This window comes from Apium graveolens, chromosome 7, assembly GCF_009905375.1.
Source record: "Apium graveolens cultivar Ventura chromosome 7, ASM990537v1, whole genome shotgun sequence".
Taxonomy (NCBI): domain Eukaryota; kingdom Viridiplantae; phylum Streptophyta; class Magnoliopsida; order Apiales; family Apiaceae; genus Apium; species Apium graveolens.
The window spans coordinates 72,690,466-72,710,007 of NC_133653.1; the positions used below are offsets into that span (position 1 = coordinate 72,690,466).

Genomic DNA, 19,542 nt, shown 5'->3' on the forward strand with positions numbered 1-19,542 from the left:
ATGGGCTCTCCTGGTTGAACTTTAGTTGGGACTGGTGGCTGAGAGAGGTAGGACTTGATTTCCTCATATGACTTTTGGCACTCTGGGCTCCAGTTTACTTCTTTCTTGTTGATTGCTCCTTTGAGTAAGTAAAATAATGGTAAGCGCCTCTCTGCTAGCTTTGAGACAAATCTCCTAAGTGCTGCTAGGGATCCTGCTAGCTTCTGCACATCTTTTTGGGTCCTGGGAGCCCTCATCTCCTGGATTGCTTTTATTTTCTCCGGATTGGCTTCTATGCCTCTGTTGCTGATCATGAATCCTAGGAACTTTCCTGCTCCTACTCCGAAGGTACATTTCTCCGGGTTCAGTTTGAGTTGGTTCTTTCTCAGGTTGTCAAAGCACTCCTTCAGATCTTCCACATGTGCTGGTATAGTTGTTGATTTGGAAATCATATCATCGACGTAGCACTCCAAGTTCCTCCAAATATGGGACTTAAATATCTTGTTCATGGCTCTGGTAAGTTGATCATGCGCTTGTCAGTCCGAAGGGCAGCATCACATAAGCATAGACTGCTCTGTGAGTTATGAATGCTGTCTTAGGTATGTCCTTCGGGTTCATCTTGATCTAGTTATATCCGGAGAAGGCGTCCATGAAACTTAGCATGATGTGTCCGGAGGTGGCATCTATCAATTGATCAATATTTGGGATGGGGTATTGGTCCTTCGGGCATGCATCATTCAGATCATTGTATTCCACACATATTCTCCATTTTCCATTTAACATTTTTACCATAACAACATTAGCTAGCCACTCCGGATATTTGATTTCTTTGATGATTCCTGCTTTGAGTAGCTTCTCCACTTCTTTATCTATGGCTTTTTGCCTCTCCGGGGCGAAATTCCTTCTCTTCTGTTTGACAGGTTTTCTGTTGGGATTGACATCCAAGCTATGCATTGCTATGGACTCATATAGTCCGGGCATGTCTCTTGGACTCTAGGCAAAAACATCTTTGTATTCCCGGAGCAAGGACACTAATTTTTCCTTGAAAGACTCTTCAAGTCCTGACCCAACTTTCACCTTTTTGTTAGAACTGCTTTCATCAACCTGGACTTCTTCTGTTTTGACTCCAGCTTCGATTTATGGTTGTTCTTTGTTTGAAACCATTTGATAAATTTGGACCTCAGAGTTCTTCTTCAGATAGGATTTTACTTGTTCTGATTATTTGGTTGCTTGCATGGTAGGACTAGCTTGGTCTAGGACCTGATTTGCCCTATCGACTACCATGACTTGGTTGCTTGCCGGTCCTTCCGGACTTGTTATATTTGCTTCTGGTTTTGGACTTGACTCAATGAGTTGTATTTCTTTTGTGGTTTCTTCTTTTGGCCAGGGTCGGTGCTTCTTCATGCTCTGTTGCTTGCGAAGGACTGTTGTCTTCCTTTTGTTATCCTGGTGGGTTTTTGCCATCACTAACCCCTGGCTGTAGCATGTTTCAGCAATTCCATAATCTCCTTTTATCTCCCCGACTCCTGTCGGGGTTGGGAACTTGATTTTGAGATGGAATATTGAATTTATCGCTTGCATCATTGTTAGAGTTGACCTGCCAATGATTTCATTGTATGACGAAGGAGTGTTGATAACATAGAACATTATGACATGAGTTACTTGGTTAGGAGCAGTTCCGAAAATGACAGGTAGATACAAAGTTCCCTGGATCGGGACTAAGTTGTGTCCGAACCAATAGAGTGGATCCTCCCGACAATTATTTGAGCGGACGCTCCCTAACTGCATTCGATCCACTATGTGCTTGAAGAGAATATTCACTGAAGAACCATTGTCTAAGAGCATTCTTCTTACTTCATTATAAAAGATGTCCAAAGTGCCAACCAAAGCTGCATTGTGATGAGGGTTCACTCCTTCATAGTCCTTACTGCTGAAGGATATCACCAGGTCTGGGAGTGATTGGATTGAGAGCACTTCTTCGCCGAAGTCCGGGCTCCGAGGTGGGGAGTGGGAGCCTCCTAGGACTACGTTGACTATATTCTTTCCTCTCTTATGTGCTTCCCCAATGTTGTTGTTGTCCCGGACTAAGTACTTGTTCATATTTCCTTTCTTCACTTGGTCCTCAATGAAGTACTTGAGTGATAAGCAGTTTTCAGTCTTGTGGCTATGGGTCTCATGATAATCGCACTGCCTATTATAAGGCCTGCTCTCCGGAGGAGTTTGCATTGGCTTCGGAGGATAATAGAAAGGTTTGTCTTTTAACACCTTCAAGATTTCTTCCCGGGTCATGTTGAGAGGAGTCCAGTCCAGCTCCTGCTTCGGCTCCCGGGGTTGCTTCGCGGGTCCTGGAACGCTCTTTGACTCCTGCTTAGGACTAAGTCTCCGAAAAACCGGAGTAGTTTGTCTTTCTTGGCTTTATTGGTTTTACTTGAACTTCTTATCCTGATGGTAACCCCCTTTCGGTCGGTGATCAGTATTTTTGCTCCTGGACCACCCATTCCGGGTCATCCTCATTGCCTGGAGCACATATGTTTCTTTTATGAATCTGGCAGCCATGGAGTAAGCTGCTGACAGACTTTGCGGCTCCTTATTAATCAGTTCTACGATATATCTCTCATTATGCTCTGGGTCCAAGTTTCTCCTGAAAATGCTCAAAGCTTTCCGCTCATCCAAACTCGAGACTTTGTTGATTGCTTCCTGGAACTGGCGCATATATGCAGAGAGAGATTCGTTGGCATGCTGTCGGATTGTCTCCAGGTGACACATGTGTATTTCGTGTGTTTTGTTTTCCTGAAATCTCTGAAGAAAGGAAGCGCGGAACTCCTTCCAACTATGGATGCTGTGGGAGGGGATCCTGCTGAACCATCTCTGGGCCCCTCCCTTAAGACTTGAAGCGAAGAACCTTGATTTCGTCAGGTCATTGTAGTAATATATTTATGCTATCTGCTCAAAGTAGTTCAGGTGCTCCTCCGGGTCTCCTAGACCATCAAAGGAGTCAAAGTTATAATACTTCAAGTCCCGCTGCTGGGGAATGGCCTCTAAGGAGTGGCTGAAGGAGTTAATGTTTCTCCAATTTCTACTCCTGAGTCTCTGCCCATCTTTCTTTGCAACTCGTAGATCATGTCTTTTAGGTCCTTCTACTTCTCTTCTTCTTCATCATCAGAAATCAGCTCCGGAGTGGGATCCCTCTAGGTTCTCTTGGTCCTGGACTTAGCCAGCAACTTTTCTTCTTCTAACTGCATCCTCTTCTAGATTTTTAGTTCTAGCTTTGCTTCTTCCTCTTTTTTGATTTGCTCCCGCATCTCTTCCAACCTTTTCTGCTTAGCAGCTTCTGCTTCCTTCTTATTACCTTGATCCTTCTTGCTTTTCTTTCCCTTAGCTTCAATTCGGTCAAACACAAATCTCTTAGATTGTTGGGAGTCCCCGGACTCCTCCGGTTCCTCCGCAAGTTCGGCTTCTTCCTGGAGCCGGGTTTGCTCCTGCCTGTAGAGCCTGATTGCTTCTGCCAGTTCATCACTTGTAAGGTTGGCCATGTGCTCTTCGGCCACCGGGACATTGGTGTACTTGTATTGGTTATGCTCAATAAAGCTTCTGGCGTCCCTGGTGTTTACAATTCTCTCCACGACGGGAGTGTGTTGCAATGGTTGCTCCTGGAATGCTTCGGCTCCTGGATCAGGGTCTGGGAGTGGTCCGGCTCCTGGACCTGAGTGCTAGCAGATGGTCTCCCAGAAGTATGCTTTCCTGGTCTTGCCATTTCTCAAAAATACCAACAATAACTAACAACAATATGCTACAGAAAATACCGATCTAAGGTTGCTTTTTGAAAATTACAAAAACTACCCAGAACAATAACAAACACTAATAAATAGCTTTCTATGACTAGTTTAAACAATCTTCTGGGACTACTCAACAATGCCGTAGAAAAACAAACGTGGCCTAAAATAACGAGAACACACAAACGTGGCTTAAATCAACAACATTCATGTGTATGAGAGAGTTTGGTTGTTTGGGTTCTTACAAGTTAAATAAATGGACTCTTTCAAGAGCTTGTTGATGAAGGTGAATCCAGGGGCACCGAGATCCAAGGATGGAGAGCCCCTTCTTCTAGCGCTAAATGATAACTCCTGGTGTCGGGGCCGCACCTTCGACGTCGTGTCTGGATCCTTCGCCGCTGTGGAGGTGTAGTTATGGTGGGGTTCCTACAAAACAAAATCGGAAGAGGGGTTTTGGTCCCGCGGCGCCTCCGGTGTGAGAGTAAGAACTCGTTTTTGGGGAATATGAAGATAGATATGAATGAAGGGTTGATGTGTGTGTATATGAGTGTGAGAGAGTGATTAACTTCAAAACCTCACCTTCTTGGGCTATTCATAGCCCAAGAATAGGGTTTTGGGGTTGGTACCTTTAAATCGTAGTTGTCGGTTCTGGGAGCGGAGGAAACCTGGTTGGAGTGGATGCTTTACACGTGTCAGCGCGGGACTGGTCGAGGAATGTTCTGAGGATCCTCTGACACGTGCCCTGATTATTCCCATGATTGATGTGTGACAGTTGTCCCCATAATGTGCTTAGGCCTGTGCCTCACGTGCTGGGATTTCTCAAGATTGGGCTTGCGGGACTGGGCCAGTTAGGACTGGCAGTGTGCAGGACTAGATTGAGTTAGGAGTCCAGGACTATTCCTTCTAGGAGCTATATGGAGTTAGGAGTTCGGGGTTAGGCCTTGCAGGAGCTGTATGTACTATCAATACATACGTTGAATTTCAAAAACTAATATTTTTCATTGAAATCAACTTTAATATTAACAATAATGTAAATTTTACATTATTGTATATTATGATTGCAAGTCATTATGACTTCAGTTATGCATTTTTTATCTTTTTAAATTGAGTAAGTTAATTTTAAGTTAGTAGTGAACTCAGTAATGATATAGAACAGTACATATAGTTTATTTAAATAAAATTCAAGATTTTGGTCAACTCTGTATTTAACATATATGTTAATTTGTAACTTTTTATTTGTAAACATACTAACGGCATTCTACAGATTAAATTTAATCATTTCGTTTTAAACGTACACTTACTACCATGTTTATATTCATTCATTAAATATAAATTAACAGGTAAGAATAATATAATATAATAATAGTTGAAAGGATATTCACTCCTAAAAGTGAGGAAGCATTCGAAACTCCTAATGTTACAGAGGGGGATATGGAACTTGTTGGAGAGAAATTTTATCTCCATTTCTTCAAAATTTGACTCAAAAATCTATATAAGGATATTGTTGGAATTGCTTTACAAACATTATAATTGCATGATGCATAAAAAATTATAGAAAATGACACTTGTCTCGCACGGGTTATCATGCTGGTTATTTTTTAAACATCAATCCGCGCTACTAATTTCAATTTACAAGCTTGAATTTCTTAAAATTTTCAAAAATACAAATAACGGTGTGCAGAGCCGCAGGGGCATACTAGTTGTACTAAGGGGCGTTTGGTTCATCTCGGGGAAACGGAATGGAATCGAGAAAGGGAAAAGAGGAGAAAGGAAAGTAAAGACCCAGAATTGTTTTACGTGTTTGGTTCAGATCCGGAAACGGAATGAAAATTTACATGATTACATTTATTTTTTATTTTTTAATATTAAACAATCTCAATATAGTCAAATATATTTATATTATAACAGTATAATATATTAACATTATAATAAATAAACAAATTTAATTATTTAATAGCACCATTAACTTTTTTAATAAATTAACATATAAATTTATATCAAAATTATTTTTAATTTATAAAAACTAAATTATAAATCATTTTTAATTTTTAAAATTAATTTTGCATACTGATGTATTTTTTTGGTCCAAGATTTAAATTATAATTGAAATAAGAAAATAAAAGTGGGAAAGGGTGTTGAAATACCTAGTGGGAGGTGGGGAATGAAGTTTGAGGAATAAGGGGTAAAGCTACAACTAAAAAAGAGTAAAGGGAATGATTGTTTTTACTAAACAAACATGAACAAGGGAATGACCCCAATTCTTTCCCTTTCCCTTTGTTGAATACCTTGTACCAAACGTCCCCTAAAAGAATACTAAATAAACAGAGTTGGATAGATTACTTTGGTGAGGGTAGAGGGGTTCCATTAAGGAAGTGGCTTATAAGTGCAAGAGCACTCCTTGGCTGATAGCTTGGCACTTGATGCCCTGCTCCTCTTACTGTTGCAAATGTCAAGTTCCCTTCATAAACTTCTGTGAACCCTCCCACCTATTACAGATTTAAACCAAATATTCAACAGCTATATCTGTCAATATGTCATCTGTATTAAACCTGGCATTTGAAATAAGTTAAAATAAATCCGACAAAACTGGTAATCTCAGAAAGAAAATAACCTGCTGATTGACTATCCAGGGATACCACGACGTTTTCACTTGGAGTTTCATTTTTGCTAGCGAGTACTTGGTTGAGGTAACTGGTACTACGCTATCTGTGTCGCCGCTGTATTGCCAAACACATGTAGAATCTGAGTATCATGACAAGAAATACAAACATGTATTATCTGAACTCAGGGATTAGTGGTAGCAAGATGGATACGTTAATGTTATAATCTTTATTTTTACCTGAAAATCCAAACACGAAGACCATTAGCCATAAACTCTTTGAGCAGGGGAATAACCGTAGATGTGTTGCTCATATAACTGATGATACCACTGTTATTTTTGTTGTAAACAAACCTCACTTTAGTAAAATCATTAATCATGCATGCGTGTTTGCCAGACTAGCTCATATGTATGGATAAACACTAAAAGAAGGTCTACCTGCAAAATTCCCAAGTATGATCAAGTTTTGTGACATTGGCATGGAGAGCCTCTTGAACTTCAGGTCGATTTAAATAAGCGTATGTGTAATCACCAATGCAATGATCGATTTCGTACTGCAGCAAAACACATAAATCTTGTGGGAGTCTAGCTTAATATATTTAGTACCATGTTGTGCTTTACTGTCATGCAAAAGGCAAAAAAGAGAAAAAGTTACCGATATTTTCTTTGGCTTTCTGGTTAGAAGTCCATCGCTGTTGCAAACAGGAGAATAAATACTATAGACATCAATATCTGCAACCAGGTCATGAGATGCAAACTCTGCAGTACTACACTTGGGATTTGAAGTAGCATTATGAGTAGATAAGTCACGGTATATGTATGTTTCCATAAATTTTTATGCAAAATGAGAGCATGACTTTCCAAATAATTTACACTCCCTTTTTATCTGTCTCGTCATTGATCACTGGATTTCCGACCTACAATGCGAAATTGGATTTGAAGCAAGTTTATTTAAGTACATAATAATACAAAGGGCATGTTTAAAATAGGGGAAGGAATTTAAGAGAAGCTTACAGTGATGCCCTTGAGATTAATATGAGTGTTGTTGGTGTTTTTGTTGTGATAAAGAATAGTATGAGCAAGTTCTGGTACATAAATAGCCGGCATAGCTTTCCCCGGAGATGTAAAACTCTCTGTTCTTGTACTAGGGAAATCTTTCTAGCCAATTTAGTAAGAAAGCATAGTTATCTTTAGCTGTACTCTTGTCTCCAGCCTTTGAATAGTCTGATGTCGTATTTGAGTACGAAAAGCCTACTCCAGCTGGTGATTCCAAGAACAGAACATTTGCAGCTACAATTATTTGAAACCATGTATGGGCAATTGTTAGGAAGAATGAAGAAAAATATACATGTATATAGACGTCATGCCAATAAAATATTGAGCAAAATTGGTAAAGTGATACATATAAGTATATAAGAGATTATGCATTGCAAAGCAGAGTTGTATGATTGTATATGTACCGTGATTCCATGCAAAGAGGTTCTTGTATAGGGTTTTGCCATCGCTATATACTCTGAATGGTCCAAGCTCTGTCATCGCTCCACATCCCAGTGAAGAACAACCAGGACCTGCAAAATGCGAATAATTGTGTCAACTTTTGAAAAATTAATACCAGGAACAGAACGTGACGGGAATCGGATCTAGGTACGGGCACTAACAGAACTACTAGGATCATAAAATATTTGGGCCTAAACTGATTTATACCTAATTTTTCGAGGCTGGTCAGTGCTTAAGGCAAAATTTTTACAAATTTTAAACTAAAAATCATGACTATATAAAAAAATCCTTAAAAATAGAACATGAACGTAGTTTTTAATTATCGATAAAAATAAAAAGAAACGCTGTAATTAGACCATATGATCACAACAACTATGTCATGACATATTTATTTTTGGGTTAAGAGATAAGGATTGAGTAATTATGGTTGGTTGAATATTTTTAGAAGTAGATTCAAAAGGGATATATATCATCGAGGATTCAAATACTTTAAGGGCTTTGTTTTGTAAGTATATTTAGTGCATTGTTCTGTTCATGTTTATAAAATATATTAGAAGGAATCTAGATTATTGATTTGTTATTTTTTTTTCGAGTACTTAATGTTGTTGTTATTTGATTGATCTGTGATTTGTTATCGGGTATTCGCTGTGTTTCGTATGGTTTGTGTGACTGAATTGATAAACTCGTATACAAAGTTTATCCTGAAAAATAGATAGGTAAGTATCAGACCGCTAAAATACGCTTTGATAGGCAAGTTGGGATCATATCTCGGGTTAAGAAACAACGTAAAGATTGTAAGATCGCTTAGTAGTGTGTAGTCGTGTGTGTGGATATTTGTGTCGGTTTATGTTTGTGTTGTTTGGGCATGATAATTTATGAAATGTTAATTTATTAGAGTATCTCCAAAAGACTCTTAGCTCACTCTTTAAAAATAAATAAAAAATTAGCTCCTAGCAAGATAATGTAGGTTCATTTCCAATAATAATTTTTAAACTCACTCTTTATATATAATTTTATAATTAAAAGTACATTGAAGTTATAAAAGGACAAAAGAAGAGGGAAAGAGAAAGAAAGTGGAGAGATTATTTTAATATAAAATGTAAGTTAAGAGTTGGGTAGAGGCTCTTAAAATTGAGGAGAGAGAAGAGACTCTTAACTTTTAAAGAGTCTCTAAGAGCCTCCTGAAACTCAAATTTTAACATCACTATCTATATTTAAACTTAAGAGTCCATATAAAGAGTTTGTTGGAGATGATCTTAGTTTCAACTTGAATTTATATATTATTTATGTTTTGATTGTTATCTTGTGATTTGCATATCAGGTTCTAAATATATTTAGTGGGCATATCTTTACTCATTATATTATTTCAATCCTAACAATTTTAGGTCAAGATAAGTATAACGACAAGATAGGAAAATGAAAAGAGCGGGTTGGTTAGGAAGACGTGTGTCAATGGCGGGGATATGAAGGAATTGTCTTCTTAATATATATATATATATATATATATATATATATATATATATTATAAAAGTTTATGCGATGTTTTAGTACTTTATGTTCTGAAGGATATATATATATATATATTATAAAAGTTTATGAGATGTTTTAGTACTTTATGTTCAGAAGGCTAGCTTGTATAACTATTTAAGTTTGGATTTGGTTTTGTAAACGTTAAGAAATATATGCATAATTATGTTTAGGCTACGAGTGTGTTTTGTTGTGCACACTAAGTCACATTAACAATCCTGAGATTTAGTTGACTTGTAATATTATATAGTCTGTAATGATATTTCTTGAGTCTTTAAAAATATTTATATATAATAGACTGAAGTATTTTTCAGTAAACAACCAACAAGTTAGGAATAAATTTCTGGAAAAACATCAAGATTGATCATGCCTCAGAATGAAGATAAACTGCTTGGTGAAGAATAATGTTGTGGATCGAAAAATGGTCTAAGTCAAATGTCAAGAAATCACAGATCAATTATATCAAGAAGTATATCGAGAAGTTAAATTGGCATGTAAAGAAGTCACTTTACTTGTAGAGAAGTCATCTAAATTATAGAGAAGTCACTTGTAGAGAAGTCATCTCACTTGTAGAGAATTCAAAACTGTCAATAGAGAAGTGGAGATATCGATAAGTCAAAACTGCATGTCGAGAAGTGGAGATACCGACAAGTCAAAACTGCATGTAGAGTAGTGGAGGTATCGACAAGCAAAACTGCATGTAGAGAAGTGGAGATATCGATAAGTTAAAACTGCATGTAGACAATTGAAGATATCGACAAGTCATTTACACATGTAGAAAAGTGAAGATATCGACAAGCTAGTCTACATCTCTATATGGATATCTCTATACAATATGAAGATCTCGATAATAGCTTCAAAAATTACAGAAAGCACCAACCCTGAAGATTCAAGATTATCTGTCAACAAATCATTCTATCATCAGAATGGAAAGTCTACAAATACAGTTTGAGGAGTGCAAGATCAAGGGCTACGATGAACTGAACAAAGAAGGGCCACAGACCTAAAAGATTATATGTAGATTTGTTGTACTTAAAATGGATATAGACAAAAGGACTTTAAAAAATGTGTTATTCTATTTTATTGCAAGTTCTGTAAACTATGCATGTTGATCGATAATAAGTGGATTTTATATCTACTTGGAACACTTCATTTCAGGCTTAACTTGGTGTTTTGGACTCAAGTTATTGGTATTTTTGATGTATTTTTGTGTTATTGTATTTCAGGCATCAGTTAAAGGAAGAAAGAAGCTTTTCAAAGAATTATCCTGAAAAAAGATTAGAATTGGAAGCCTAGCTATTATCAAGTTGTAGAGAATCTCGTTAGTTTCGCGTGGACTGCTTATTCATCAAATTCTGACGAGTGGAGCAAAAGTTACAGTAAAAAGAAGAAAATTCAGAATTCCAACTACAAAAGCACGGCGCGCCCGCGCTGAAGCAACAGAAGCACGGCGCGCCCGCGCTGGAATATCAAAAACTGCACGCGCCCGCGCTAGTATGCGGGGCGGCCGCACCACGTCGTTTTCATATAATCCTGATTCCGGTCTGATTTTGAGAGTCTGGAAGCCCAAAATGACCAGAAGCCTATATATACCAATAAAAATATGTTTTTAACAACAAGGAGACCTGGGAGAGCAATAAGAAGACCTAGAGAGCATGAGAAGGCTACGGAGAAGAAGACTTTTGTTTTCTTTGATTTAGACGATACTTGGATGCTCGTTTTCAATTTGTCTTTGAACCCTAGCACTCTTATATTATTTATTATCATGCTTTCATTGGAAACCATGGTGACGATGAGTTCGATTATGAACTAGTCGTTATCGTGGGGTTCTAACGGATTTATTTATGGATTTCTTTAGTTAAATTGTTTCAATATCTTGGTGTGTGGTGATTGATTGATATCCTAGTATTGGTTGTGCTTATTCGTCTTATGTGCGTAGCTAACATATAAGATAGCGTGTTAATCTCTATTGAAGCGACAGTGAATCTAGAGGTTTAGAACTTGCCATGCTAGCATAGGTTCATGTATTTGTTATGCATGATTCGTAGGTAATTTTAACCATCTTACTTTCCCTATGTAATCACGATAGATAACTTGTACATTAAACTTTATGTTGTCAAGTTCTATAGACATATAGGGTCTCAACATAATTGGTGTCTATTCAGCTTCTATCTCTTTTGTGGATGCTTGGTAGTAGGGTATTGATAATCTCATAATTTTGTATTAATTAATACCTATTTATTGCTTGCTCCCGAATTTAATAATTTAATTTGTTGCATTTATAGGTATTTTGTACAAAAAGCAGAAAAAGAAAAAAAGAAAAGAAAAATGCAAGAAGGGAAAAAGTGGAAGAAGAAAAAGAAGAAAAGAAAAGAAAGAAAAAGAAAGAGTTGATGGAAATCAAGGGTCAAGATCAACAAAACACACCTCTCACTTGAATGGCCAAGATTCACCCAGCTCTACCCTAAACCCTACTCTTTAGCTATAAATACCCCTCATTCCCCCTTGTATTCATCACCTTAGTTTTATCTTAGTTTACCCTAAATTTTGTAGTAGCCTCTTTTTTTCAATTTCTAGATCTAGTTTTCATTTTCTTGGTAGTTGCTCTCTTGTAAACACTCTCTTCAATTAATATCATTAAAGTCTTTCAATTTATTTTCACTTTCTTCTCATCTACCTTTATGTTTTTATTTATTTTGTTATCTTCATATGGGTTATTATATCTTTTAAAATCTCACAAGTTTTATACTTGGTGAAATAAAAGGAGCCCTCAAGATTAAGTTTTTATTGTTGACTTAACGTTATAAATTTGGTTTTGAGTAGTGCTTTTCTTATTTTTTCTTCCGGCTTCTTACAATTTTCGGCGATAGCTAATCTCTTCATCTACTTGTTTGGTTTTAGTGATGTTGGTTTCAATTTATTAAATTACAGTTTTTTTTAATATTTTTTTCGGCACCATCTATTCATATGTCATATCATTAACTTGTTTTTTTTCTAGAGAGCCTTGTTTCCTCCTGGCGGCCTACCCGTTTGTTTTTTACAGTAGCTTTATTTGTTTTTTTTTGTTCTTTTCTTTCTTGGTCATTTGACAAATTTCATTCCCAAATCGTTTTCTTTTCTTTAGTTTTTAATCTTCCGTAAATAACATGAGTTACTAGTATAGCTTCCATTTTTGTTTTTGTTTACTAGCTTGATTGCCATTATTTTCTTTGAGTTAAATTGTGTCATAATTAGTATAATAATTACATATGTCCTTCTTTGACCAATCCTTAAATGCTAGTAATTAAATATGTAGTTGTTATGTACGTAGCCTTATTACTATTTCAATTTGTTAGTATGATTCTTTTTTTTGGGCCATTAGTTTCCTTGTTAATTAATTTAGTGACCCATGTTTAATTGTAGCCCATGAACCACTTCCGGTCCAAACTCAGGTTCTTTTTTTTCTTCTACTTGTTGGAATATGATAGTTTTTATTATCTAGTGACCATTTAATTTTGTTTACTTTAGTTAAATATCATCTTAATTAACAAAATTTATTGAACCTGTTTTGCTTACTTAATTGCCATTAATGCTTAGTGTTAATTTTAATCATGTTTATCCGTAGCTAATTAGTGGTCAAATTTCATTCTCTAGCCCACTTGCATTTTATGGGCCTTTTTTGTTTCTTAGCCCATTTCATTTTGTTTAGTTCCACTTGTACTTTTTGCATAACTAGTTTTTACTAGTCTGTGTTCAGAATTAAATAATTCGTAGGTTTTACATTTATATTTTAATTTTAATGGTTCAATTATTTTCTTAGTTCTATTTCACTTTTTTTTTACATAAATAAAATTCTCACAAATTAAATTTCCTAGTTCGCCTAAATTAAAAAAAATTAAGGTTGTGCGAAAAATTTGTAGTCCTTGTGGTTCGAATCTAAAATATTAAAACGATGAATTGTGCGCTTGCAATTTAAAATATTTATTTTTGGCACATCAAGTTTTCGGCGCCGCTGCCGGGGACTATAATTATTTTTCGCGCCTTAATTTTTAATTTTTCGAATTAGTTGTACTTGCTCTCTTTGTTTAATTTTTTTTAGAAAATTGAAAATTTGGAAAGCTCGTTGGATCTCCGAAAATTGCCAAGCCTCGAAGGAATTTTTGGAAGCTTGCTTGGGTAAACCATATCTCTCTCTTTTCGTATTTTTCACTAGTTATAAAAATCACAAAAAAAATTGAAAATTCAAAAAAAAATTAGTTAGTTAAATACATAATTGTTGCATCATGCATTTGTTCACCTAGGAGCACATCATCTTAGATTTTATTTTCGTGTTTTTAATTTTTCGTACCTTATAAATTGTGGTGATTGCTGGAGGACACAAGGTACGTTAAATTTCTTCTTTTCTTTAGTTAAGACACGTAGTTTAGAGCATCCATAATTGTTTATCGCTTTTATATCTCATTGTGTGTTGCATCATTTAAATAAACTTTAAGGGAAAAACCACATCACAAGATAAGGGGATGGATTTCATCACTTTTTCCTTGGCCCACAGCCATAAATCCATCATTTTGCATACCATAGCCTTGTTAATAAAATTAAGTAGATGTTATCCCCTAGAAATTCGAGCTCAACTAGGAAGAAAACCTGAAACGATCAAATCTCTAAGTATTAATTCTTTGGTGTCTAGGCTAGCGAAAGCTTACCTGGCCATTTAGATTGGTGACTAGGCTGGTATTTAGCCTCTTGGCAATGCTTGCACCTACCTGACCAATCAGAAAGAATACTTTTAGTTTTGTGAATTTTAGTAATATCTGTTGAGCAAGATTGAAATAATCTATGTTTCACTGGAATCAATACAGATTGTTATTGGGTATATGTACAAAAGGTTCTGTTAGCTGCAGTGAAGAAGACGTCAACAGTGATCCGTAACCTCAAGAATTCCTAGTGAAGTTGGTTATATTTGGTAGAAGACTTAACAGTGGTTTATACGGGTATAATACGAAGGCTTGAGAGCGGAACTAGTCGTCTGTGAACCAGACCCTTGCACACCCTTGCACTAGACGTCAGTGATCCGTGAAAGGAAACGAAGTATTATTTTTAGAAACACTGTTAAGTGGTTTTTGTATTCGAGGAGTCTGAAAATATTTTGAGGTACAAATTCCCGGAGATTAAGAAGCTTGCAGGTACAGAGGAGTACAGCCCGAGGATTTACTGGATTTATTTTTAAATCAATGACTGATTTTTTATTAAATGAATAAATGAAAATCATCTCATTTATTTATTTAATTTTAGATCATAATTTGATTTTAAAATAAATAAATTAAATATTGAGTTTTATTAAATGAATAAATAAATCTCAAAAGATTTATTTATTTAATTTAATATTAATATTTAATTTTGGAAAATAAAATTAATGTTTAAATTTTATTTAAATAAATTTAAAATTTATTTATTTATTTATTTTAAATGTCAAATATTTATTTTGTTTTAATTATCCAGCCAGAAGTACTTGCATGCATGGTTCGTTCATTTGTTTGACTAAAAGAATTCGATTTTTTTTTAAGAAACCAGTTCAGTTTGATTCGACAATGGGAGAATTGGCAGGGTAATTACCTGTGATTAATGATTTGTTTTGTTGCATTAAACAAATGAAGAGACAAAAAGAAACCAAGACTTTACTTGTTCAAATGCAATTCAGAAGATTGCAGGACTGCTTTTCGCTGCTGTGGACAGGTAAGGCGCACGTCGCGCGCGTGTAAAACAACTCCATGTTGTTTCATTGATTTCAGCCGCGTGGATTGTACTCTATTCCTGTCTGACTTGGTGAACAAATAAATCAAAGGCAATGCATGTACTGTGTTTCTGTTCCAGTCGCCATAGAGAAAATAAATTGCAAAGAAAAAGTGGTTGTTCTTTTCTTTCTCTCGTGCGTGAGCGTCACGTATGGCGACACCTCTCCTGGGTAGTTGTTGTGTCAATATAATCACTCCTCTTGCCAGCCTGTTTGTTCGAATAGAAAAGAAATCTACTATGTTTATTTCTTTTGTAACACAAGTATGCTATCTACTACCTGATCGCCACAGACAGAGCATCGCCATAGGCGAATTAATCTGTCAAAGTAAAAGGCGGGATATGCTAGTCGCCACAGGATTAGTATAGTGCATTTGCTTCTACTCTATCCTTTCTGATCGCAATACAGGTTGTGCAATTCAAATGTATGGCCTAAAGTCAGCCACATACACTTCTTTATCTCTCCAACAATTCTACCACTACAAAACCAATTTACAGAAGATTGGTTTCAACACTTCTCAGCAAAACACCATTAAAGCTCTACAGAATTTTTCTTGTAGAGTGGGTTGATTTCATTTATTGAAATTAAGGAGAGAAGTGCTGCCCAATTTATTTCACACCATTAAAGCCTTACAAATTTGTAACACTCATTATTTAAAACTCTCTTGATTGTATTTAAAATCTTTTGATAGAAGCTTTGAATTTTTAGAGTGATAGATAGAACCCCTAATTGATTGCTATCATTTTGGTTCTCTCTATATTTGTTGCTTCGAATTATATATATTCGGAGTTGTAAGCAAACCTTTACGGTTTAATTTCTTAATAAAAAGAATTATTCCGTGAATCTCTTAGTGTTTGTTTATTTCATTTTCGAGGTTTATTTTCCGCTACAATTAATTAACGGAAAATAAAAAACATACATTCACCTCCCTCTGTATGTATATTTGGACCTAACAATTGGTATCAGAGTTTGTTGATCGATATACAGATCTGATCTGTTAGATTAGCAAGTTTTGTTGTTTATTTTGGTTGTACGGAGTCTGGGAGTGCTTTCGGTGTGTAGATTTGATTTGGGTTTGTTGGTTTTGACTTGACTGGTTTGGTATTGTTGACTGAGTGGGTTATTGTATTTTGAGACGGTTTATTGTAAATTTTTCTCAGATCTGAAAAGATGAGTTCTCAGAAAGTTAGTAGTATCAAGGTTCCTCAGTTTGATAAATCGAGATATAATCTATGGAAAAAGAAAATGCTATTGTATATTCGGGCGTCGAATCCAGAATACATGAGAGTATTGAGAGAAAGAAGACATGTGCCCATGAAGGATCATCCGGAGTTGCCTAATATGAGAATGTCATGTCCTGAAGCTGAATGGAGTGCACGTGATGAAGAACTGGTAGCTCTGGATGAAGGCCTGCAGCTTATTTTAGTGGATTCGATGGATGATGATATGAGTCACCAAATTATGGTATATGAGAGTGCAAAGCACATGTGGGAAACCATAGAACTGCTTATGGAAGGAACTGAAGATGTCAGGCAGAATCGATTGGATATCTTGACTTCACAATATGAGGCATTTAAGTCCTTGCCTGGAGAAAGTATTACTCAAGTCTTTGAAAGACTGAACAAGCTGTTAAATGAATTAAGTATTCATGGCAAGACTTATCCTCGGAGAGAAGTTAACAGAAAGTTTATGCTTGTCTTACCTCACCATCTAGAGAACAAGGCTTCATCTGTTCGTGAGCGTGTTGACTTCGAAACCATGACACTTGAGAAGTTGTATGGTAAGCTAAAAACCCATGAAATGGAACAGGAACAAAGGAAAATTATCTATGGTGGAGGACCAGTTGATAGCAAGAATACTGAACTACTCAAGACAACTGCTCTGGTAGCTAGTGGAATCAAAGAGCTTGACATTAATGCTGAAAAGCCTAAGTCTAAAGCTGAAAGGCTCTTTGAGGCTGAGATGGATGATGGAAACCTCTCTGGGAGTCCAAGTGATTACTACACCACTGAGGAGCTGCAAAGTATGGAAGATCCTACTATGGCCAACTTAGCTGGGATTTTCAGTAACATCAGGTTTAGAAGGAAGCAAGGCTTTAGGGGTTCTGGAAGCAGCAACCGTGGTCAGAGGTCAAATTCATCTTCCGGATCAGGTTACAAGACAGGGATGGTAGACAGAAGTAAGTTCAGGTGCTACAATTGTGATGAGGTTGGGCACTTTGCCACTAAGTGCAGAAAGTCTCAGCAAGGAAAGGATAAAGACAAAGCTTATCAGAAGAAGGACTCTGGTAGCTCAAGGAAATATCTAGTAAAATCTTACATAGCTGAGGGGAAGAGCTGGGATGACACTGATGATGAAGAAGAGCAATATGGAAATCTTACATTGATGGCAGAATCTTCATCTCAGGTAACATTTCCAACTATTCGTGCTTTACCTCCTGATAACTTGTGTGAGAATGAACACTGTGTCACCTTCAGGAAGACTGTCCTAGTGTATGGAAATGTTGTTTCTCATCACTATATTAAGGCACGATGTAATACAAAGGAATGCATTGAACAACATTATGTCGTAAAAGAAGTGTATAGAAATATTAGTACTGCACTAAGATGTACTCTGCTTGATATCGAAGACCTTAAAGTAGAACTAAAGAAAGTTAAAGATGAAAATGATAAGTTAGTTCTAGATAGGGTCAGTGTTGAGAATCTTAAGCAAACCAATAAATATTTAGAGCTTAAGATTACTAAGCACCTTGAGACATAGGAAGAGCTTATGAACAAGAATGCATAATTAGAAACTAAATTGCATGCTTTTACTGATTCTGCAAATCTTGCTAAGAAGCTCATAGCTGATCAAGTAGTAGGTTGAAAGGTTGGGATAGGTTTAGACTACGACGAACTTAGAAAAGCTTCTAAGAAACGAGTAGTTGAAAATGAGCCTGTAGAGAAAGTTGTTAATCCCCCTTGAAAGGCATATGTCATAGCCTACTCGTTTATTCGAGTATTTAACTCAACTCAAATAAGAATGTAATAAGTAAATAGTGGATCGACCGTCAGAGAGATCTCACAAAGTAACATATGTCAAAGAATAAAGAAACATTGTTCATCTGCAGACTTGGTGATTCACTGGAAGAAGTTCAAGAATTTGATCATGCCTCAGTGATATAAATCAAGATCGTGGATTTAATCAAATGACAGAGATCTCGTCAAGGTATCATTTATTACAAGGATTCAATCAGAACATCGAAGTCAAGACATGAAGAAACGTCAAGAAAGTTAGTCACTCATGAACCAGACAGTACATCGAGTGTCAGCATTGAAGTGGCGGAATTGATTCATAAGTCTCAGTGACTTTCAGAAGATTGTCAGAAGAATGGATGCTGCTCAGGGTTAGTATTAATTCTCTATTAATTAATTAAGTCATATAATTTAATTAAGAAAATAAATTATATCTGCAAGGATTAATTTATTGATTAATTGAATTAAATTGATTAATTAATTTAGAATTAATATTAAGGATTTACAGAATTTTAATTGGTTAAAATCTGTTTTAATTCTAAAAAGACAACTGATTGTACTAGTATGACAATCGGTATGACAATTGATAGTCATACCGAAAGTCATGCTAATTCAGTTGATTGTCTTGATAGAATTATTATTTAGATTAAAATCACTTATTAATTCAGTAAAACAATTTTATTTGAACTAATATGACAATCGGTATGACAATCAATAGTCATACCGAAAGTCTTGCTAGTTCATTTTAATTGTCTTGCTAGCTCTAAAAGATTGTCACACCGAAAGTATTATTGGACAAATGATTGTCATACCAGTTCATTTTGATCTCGGCTGTGTTGATTAAATAGAAGCAGAAGCATCCAATTAACTTACACATACAGAGAGCAATCAAACAGAAGCCAAGAACAAAAAGAGAACAAGCAGCCAAATATTTCATCTTATCTGCTAATTCAAGATTACAATTTCTAGCTTGTAAAGTTAAATCCAATCAACTAGAAATCACTCTCTTGTTCTTGTGTATCAATCTAGCGGATTAAAATCCCTAGAACTTAATCTCAAATCGCATTTAGCATTTGATCTTTTAATTACAAAAATAGAAAAAGTTCATGTCGAATTTATTCTAAATTTGTAATAATTGATTTGAGATTAATCCCTTGTAACCGATACCGTAGTTGTAACACCTTTCAAGTTTAATAAAAGTTTTATTTAACTTGAATTTTGTTTCACAATTTTATTCCGCATTTTATTCGACTAAACGGTATTGTTTGCATTCAACCCCCCCCCCTTCTACAAACAAATTGGGACCTAACAATTGGTATCAGAGCCTTCTGATTAACGTACAAATCTAGATCCTAGACTTTTGTGTTTCTTTCACTTCTTGAA

The 19,542-nt window shown here is 35.9% G+C and overlaps 1 protein-coding gene and 1 pseudogene across 1 annotated transcript; both read right to left on the minus strand.

The window, feature by feature from the left end:
* Positions 1-1,197: 1,197 nt before the first annotated feature.
* On the minus strand, positions 1,198-2,268 carry LOC141673738 (uncharacterized). The gene has a single exon (XM_074480480.1). The coding sequence runs from the start codon at positions 2,266-2,268 to the stop codon at positions 1,198-1,200; it is 1,071 nt and encodes a 356-aa protein (XP_074336581.1).
* A 959-nt stretch (positions 2,269-3,227) lies between these two features.
* LOC141673739 (serine carboxypeptidase-like 40) lies at positions 3,228-15,452 on the minus strand (annotated as a pseudogene).
* Positions 15,453-19,542: the final 4,090 nt, after the last annotated feature.